The sequence below is a fragment of the Ursus arctos genome, unplaced genomic scaffold (genome assembly GCF_023065955.2).
Source record: "Ursus arctos isolate Adak ecotype North America unplaced genomic scaffold, UrsArc2.0 scaffold_37, whole genome shotgun sequence".
Classification (NCBI taxonomy): domain Eukaryota; kingdom Metazoa; phylum Chordata; class Mammalia; order Carnivora; family Ursidae; genus Ursus; species Ursus arctos.
The window spans coordinates 828,407-835,332 of record NW_026623053.1 but is presented as its reverse complement, the minus strand read 5'-3'; the positions used below and the strand labels follow the sequence as shown (position 1 = coordinate 835,332).

At 60.0% G+C, this 6,926-nt stretch overlaps 1 protein-coding gene across 1 annotated transcript; it reads left to right on the top strand.

Annotated features, from left to right (window-relative positions):
- The first annotated feature begins 1,560 nt into the window (after nt 1-1,560).
- Nucleotides 1,561-6,597, top strand: LOC113249911 (rho guanine nucleotide exchange factor 11-like). Its single transcript, XM_044381054.3, is given in 8 exon segments — nt 1,561-2,087; nt 2,089-2,677; nt 2,680-3,855; nt 3,858-4,713; nt 4,715-5,364; nt 5,367-5,740; nt 5,742-6,033; nt 6,036-6,597. Coding segments are annotated over 8 exon segments (4,485 nt in total). The 5' UTR covers nt 1,561-1,964; the 3' UTR covers nt 6,461-6,597.
- The last annotated feature ends 329 nt before the right edge of the window (nt 6,598-6,926 follow it).

Sequence of the window (6,926 nt, the reverse complement as noted above, 5' to 3'; positions counted from 1 at the left end):
AGCCCTCAGTTTGTTTCTCAGAGTCCACAGTCTCTCATGCTTCATTCCCCCTTCTGATTACCTCCCGTTTCTTTATGCCTTTCTTCCCCTACCGATCTTCCTAGTTCTTATGTTCCATAGATGAGAGAAATCATGATAATTGTCTTTCTCTGCTTGACTTATTTCACTTAGCATTCTCTCCTCCAGTGCCGTCCATGTTGCAGCAAATGTTGAGAACTCGTTCTTTCTGATAGCTGAGTAATATTCCGTTGTATATATGGACCACAGCTTCTTAATCCAGTCATCTGTTGAAGGGCATCTCAGTTCCTTCCGTGATTTAGCTATTGTGGACAATGCTGCTATGAACTTTGGGGTGCATATGGCCCTTCTCTTCACTGTGTCTGTATCTTTGGGGTAAATATCCAGTAGTGCAATGGCTGGGTCATAGGGTAGCTCCATTTTTAACTTTTTAAGGGACCTCCACACTGTTTTCCAGAGTGGCTGCACCAAACTGCATTCCCACCAACAATGTAGGAGGGATCCCCTTTCTCCACATCTTCTCCAGCAATTGCTGTTTCCTACCTTGTTAATTTTTGCCATTCTAACTGGTGTAAGGTGGTATCTTAGTGTGGTTTCTATTTGAATTTCCCTGATGGCTAATGATTTTGAACATTTTTTCATGTGTCTGTTAGCCATTTGTATGTCATCATTGGAAAACTGTTCATATCTTCTGCCCATTTTATGATTTGTTTGTTTCTCTTGTATTGAGTTTGAGAAGTTCTTTGTAGCGCGCTGCTGGAGCGGGGCTGGAGGGGGCAGCGCGGGCACCAGTGGCCCGCCAGGCCTGCAACCGGAGGAGCCCCGCGCGCTGGGCCAGAGCGGAGGCGGCGGCGGGCGAGCGGGCTGGGCGGGGTGGAGGGTAGCTGGGGCCCGGCCCCCGCAGGCCGGCGCAGAGGAGGCCCCGGGTCGGGCAGCGCGGGGACGCGAGCGGCGTCCGCCGTTGATGGCAGCCGGGACGGTGAGCGCGGGGCGCGGGGAGGCCAGGGCCTGGCGGGCGTGAGGCGGCGGGCGAGCGGGCCGGGCGGGGTGGAGGGTAGCCGGGCAGGGCCCCCGCAGGCCGGCGCGGAGGAGGCTGCGGGTCGGGCAGCGCGGGGAGGCGAGCGGCGTCCGCGGTTGACGGCGGCCGGGGCGGTGAGCGCGGGGCCCGGGGAGGCCAGGGCCTGGCCGGCGTGAGGCGGGGGCGCCGCGCTCCTGCTCGGTGCCTTCGGCTCCTTGAAGGGTTTCCAGACCTTTCACGTAAAAGCCATTTTTGTTGCTGTGTTTTAATGAGCTCCATAACCGTGGTCGCAGGGCTGCCCCGACTTGAAGGGCTGCCGCGGTGCACGTCCTGTTGTATGCTTTCATTTATTTCCCCGCCTAGCGCGCCGGCCTGGGGCCTGCCCCGGTGCCGGTTCGGACCGGCCCTCCGCCACCCCTGCCCTGGTGTCAGCGTCGCCCTCCTGCTGAGTGCGGGGGGACCCAGCACGGCCCTGCCGGCCACCGGGCGCCCACCTGCGGGAGGACAGCTGCGGGAATGGCGTCTCGAGCATGGGCTTCATCTGTATCTTGCAGTGAAGACTGATATTTTGAAGGCACATTCTTTCTGTGATTCATGTCTTAGCCCATAGCGCTAACCTTGAAGAGATTTGTGGTTGGGTTTTTGGTTTCTAAGAAGGTCATAGTTTTTCCTCTTTTTCTTTTGGTTTTTTTCTCTGACGGGGGAGGGGCCAGGGGCTGAGAATGGACACCATGCTCGCTGGTACAAGTAGAGTGGAGCCTCAGTTCCCAGGGTCCTGAGAGCCAGCAGAGAGCATTTGAGCATCCGAGCATCCGACCTTGAGGTTGGGAGGCCCTCCTCCCACCTTTCTTAAAAATTGCAGCTGACTCAGCCCTGATCAAGACATCAAAACTGCAGGATCCTTGTTCTGCGGAGACACTGAGAAACCATGACTGTGAGGTTACCCCAGATCATAGACAGGTTAAGCGGCCTGTCTTTGGGAGTTCCGGCGTCTGAACACAGGTCCCCTTCCCACCTCCGCCAGCCCTCCGACACCTCCGAGACAGCAGGTTCTTGTTCAGCGCTGTGTAATCATCCAGAAGGACCAGCATGGCTTCGGCTTCATGGTCAGTGGGGACCGTATCGTTCTGGTGCAGGCTGTGTGGCCCGGAGGGGCAGCCATGAGAGCTGGTGTCAAAGAGGGAGACCGGATCATCAAAGTCAACGGCACCATGGTGACCAACAGCTCACACCTGGAGGTGGTAAACCTTATCAGATCTGGCGCCTATGTCGCACTGACCCTCCTGGGCTCTTCCCCCTCGTCCATCAGTGTCTCTGGGCTGCAGCAGGACCCTGCCCCCGCTGGAGCCCCCCCAGTCGCCCCTGTGGTCCCACCACTGCCTCGGCCCCCACCTCTGCCCCCCCCCCCCGCAGCGCATGGGGGGGGCAAACCACTGCAGGATCCCGAATTCCAAAAACATGCCACCCAGATCCTTTGCAATATGCTGAGGCAGGAGGAAAAGGAGTTACAGTGTATTTGTGAGGTATACAGCCGGAATCCTGCCAGCCTGCTGGAGGAGCAGATCGAAGGTGCCCAGAGGCGTGTCACTCAGCTCCAGCTGAAGATCCAGCAGGAGACGGGTGGCTTCGTGGACATACCCGCCCATATGGTGACAACAGCCAGAAAGCATCAGAAGGCCAGCTCTCTCTGGACTGCCAGGAGGGGGACAGCGGCTTGGATGCTGGAACGGAGCACTTCCCCTCCCTCAGTGAGGCGCTGATGAATTGGAACTTGGCACTGTCAGACCCTGGGCTGGGCAGTCCCCGAACCTCACCTGTGATCATGGCCAGGCTGGCCCAGCACCACCGGCGGCAGGGCTCGGACGCACCAGGGCCTGGCACCAGCAAGCAGGGCGCAGACCAGAGCCCGAAGTCTTTAATTATTGGCCCAGAGGAAGATTATGACTCGGGTTATTTCAACAACGTGGGCGACATCATCTTCCAGGACCTTGAGAAGCTGAAGGCACAGCCGGCTCACCTGGGCATTTTCCTGCGGTACATCTTCTCTCAGGCTGACCCCAGTCCGCTGCTTTTTTACCTGTGTGCAGAAGTTTACCAGCAGACAAACCCCAAGGACTCCTGAAGCTTAGGAAAAGACATCTGGAATATTTTCTTAGAGAAAAATGAGCCGCTGAGAGTGAAAGTCCCGGAGGTGTTACAGGCTGAAATTGACTTGCGTCTGCGCGGCAGTGAGGACGTCCGCACCACACTCTGGGAAGTGCAGGAGGCAGCCATGCCCGAGATCCAGGGGCAGATCCAGGACTACAGAACAAAGCACACCCTGGGGCTGGGTAGTCTGTACGGTGAGAATGACCTGCTAGACCTGGATGGGGACCCTGTCCGAGAGCGCCAAGTGGCCGAGAAGCAGCTAGCCGCCCTGGCAGGCATTCTGTCCAAGTACGAGGAGGACAAGAGTGCCCCCATGGATTTCGCTCTCGATACCTATTTGGGCTACGCTGGGCTCCGTCTCCGAGAGGCATGGCCTTCCGGCACAGCTGAAAAGGCCCAGGTAGCTCCTGACAAGGACAAGTGGCTGCCCTTCTTCCCAAAGACCAAGAAGAGCAGCAATTCCAAAAAAGACAAGGATGCCTTGGAGGACAAGAGGCGAAACCCTATCCTCAAGTATATCAGGAAGCCCAAAAGCTCTTCACAGAGCACATTTCATATTCCCTTGTCCCCTGTGGAAGTCAAACCAGGAAACGTGAGGAACATCATTCAGCACTTTGAGAACACCCAGCCGTATGACGCCCCGGAGCCTGGGATGCAGCGGCTCTCCACAGGAACTTCCCCAAGGACCTGCTGGAGAGCTACAGCTCACACTCAGAGATCTGCCTGGGCCGCTCTGAGAGCCTGAAGGGCTGGGAGGAGCTGAAGTGGTCCCGGAAGGTGGAGAACGTGCCCCGCTCTCGCAGTGATGTGGACATGGATGCGGCCGTGGAGGCTGCCCGCCTCCACCAGTCAGCCTTGTCCTCTGCCTCCAGCCTCTCCACAAGGTCTCTGGAGAACCCAACCCCTCCCTTTACCCCCAAAATGGGCTGCAGGAGCATCGAGTCCCCCAGCCTGGGGTTCTGCACAGATGCCTTCCTCCCCCACCTCCTAGAGGACGATTTGGGCCAGCTCTTGGACTTGGAGCCAGAGCCGGACGCCCAGAACTGGCAGCACACGGTGGGCAAGGATGTGGTGGCCGGTCTAAGCCAGAGGGAGATTGACCGGCAGGAGGTCATCAATGAGCTGTTTGTGATGGAAGCCTCCCATCTGCGCATGCTCCGGGTCCTGGACCTGATCTTCTACCAGCGGATGAAGAAGGAGAACCTGATGCCCCGGGAGGAGCTGGCCCGGCTCTTCCCCAACCTGCCTGAGCTCATCGAGATCCGTAATTCCTGGTGCAAGGCCATGAGGAAGCTCCGAGAGGAGGGCCCCATTATCAGAGACATCGGTGACCTCATGCTGGCTCGGTTTGACGGCCCTGGCCGGGAGGAACTCCAGCAGGTGGCTGCCCAGTTCTGCTCCTGTCAGTCCATCGCCCTGGGGCTCATCAAGACCAAGCAGTGCAAGGAAAGCTGCTTCCAGCTCTTCATGCAGGAGGCTGAGAGTCACCCCCGGTGCCGGCGGCTGCAGTTCAGGGATCTCATTGTGTCAGATGCAACGGCTCACCAAGTACCCGCTGCTGCTGGAGAGCGTCCTCAAGCACACGGAGGGTGGCACCGCCAAGCACTAGAAGCTCTGCCGGGCATGGGACCAGTGCTGGGAAATCCTTAAGTATGTGAACAAGGCGGTGAAGCAGACGGAGAACCGGCACCAACTGGAGGGCTGCCAGAAACACCTGGACACCACGTCCCTGGAGAGGGCCAGCAACCCCCTGGCAGCAGAGTTCAAGAGCCTAGATCTCACAGCCAGAAGGATGGTCCACGAGGGGCCCCTGACCTGGAGGATCAGCAAGGATAAGAGCTTGGACCAGCGCGTGCTGCTGCTGGAGGATCTCCTGGTGCTGTTGCAGAAGCAGGACAAGAAGCTGCTGCTCAAGTGTCACAGCAAGACCGCCGCAGGCTCCGCGGACAGCAAGCAGACCTTCAGCCCTGTCCTCAAGCTCAATGCCGTGCTCATCTGCTCCGTGGCCACAGACAAACGAGCCTTCTTCATCATCTGCACCTCGGAGCTGGGCCCCCCCCAGATCTACGAGCTGGTGACACTGACGTCGTCAGACAAGAACACGTGGATGGAGCTCTTGGACGAGGCCATTTGGAACGCCACCCGGCGCCCAGGAGCTGCCCCAGTGCTCGCCCATCCCCCACCCCGGGCGCCCGGGAGCCAGTGCAGCAGAGCCCCACCCCCAGCAGGGTCCGGCTGGATGGCTCAGAAGTGTTCCACAGTGAACCAGAGCCCGGGGAGCTCCCCGGAGCAGGCACTGGGCCCCAGCAGAGGGTTGAGGGGAAGCACGCGGGCCTCCTAGACGATCCCGAGCAGGAAGACAGCATTGAAGGGGAGCTGGGTGCCCTGCCTCACCCCTCCACATCCCTGGATGGAGAGAACAGGGGAGGCCGGATGAGAGACCCTATCCTCCTGCCCATCCCCCGTCCTCTGTTCATGGAAGGGCTCGCCGACTCAGCCCAGGAAGATGTGGAGAGCCTGCGGCACCTGATTCTGTGTGGCCTGCTGCCCGGTCGCCACCCCCGAAGCGCAGCCCGCCAGGGAGCCCGACGACGGCCTGACGCCTGCGCCTTCTCTCAGGAGCAGCAGCTGGTGCCCCAGGGCACGGCCCCCCGGGGGTGAAGGTCCAGAGCAGGAGGACATGGCTCTCTGTTCTCTGGAACAGCTGCCCCCACAGGCCAGGAATTCCGGGATCTGGGAGTCTCCCAAGCTGGACAGGAACCCAGAAGAAGAGGCTTTAAGCACCGAGGCGGCAGGAAGTTACAAAGTCGTGAGAAAAGGGAACTGCTTCTATGTCAGCATGCCGGCCGGACCCCGGACTCCAGCACCGAGCCCTCCCAGCCCGAGAGCATCCCTGCCTGGCGGCTTCGGGGACCCAGTGGAGGTCACAGGCACCCTCGCCACTCCCCGCCCAGCCTGGCCCTCAGGGACGTGGGCAGCATCTTCCGCACCATCGAGCAGCTCACGGTCAAGCTCAACAGGCTCAGGGACATGGAGCTGGCCCACAGAGAGCTGCTCAGGTCCCTTGCGGGAGAGGTGTCGGGCGGCACCACACCCGTGGGCAGTTTCCACACGGAGGTGGCTAGATGGACAGACGGCTCCCTGTCACCTCCGGCCAGGGAAGCCCTGGCCTGCGACTCCAGGGACGGCCACCAGCCATGGCCGTGCTCGGAGGACGGCTCCGATGCCCCCCCGGAAGACAGCGTGGCGCCTGCGGCCTCTTCCCCAGGACTGTAACTGCCCACTCGTGCTCTGGGGACCGGCCCGAGGCAGGGGCACAGGGCAGTGGGAGCCCAGACCTCCTTCCCGCGGTGGAGGCCATGGAGAACGGGTCTAGCTGAGACCCCCGGGGGCGCCCCGCATGTCGCTTGGTCTGCTCAGGTCCCGGTCAAGTGTCAGTAGTCTCCCCTTCCCTCCAGCCGCCCCCCAAGGCCTCTCCTGAGCATGCTGACTGCATCTGAAAGGCCCCCCCAGACATGCAGGTGAAAGGAGGAGTCTCTGTGTAAATGCACTTTCTTCCTCCCTCCCCTCTTCGCAGGACCCCGGGGCTGAGGTGGGCACCCTGCTTCTCCCCTCATAGTCACTTCGGTTTCCTATAAATACATACGTGCTGTATGTGCGTCTTGCTTTGTAAATAACTTTGACCTGTTTTGTTTCTGTTCCTCGGGGGCGGAGGCAGGCCCAGAGGGACAGCTCGCATCTC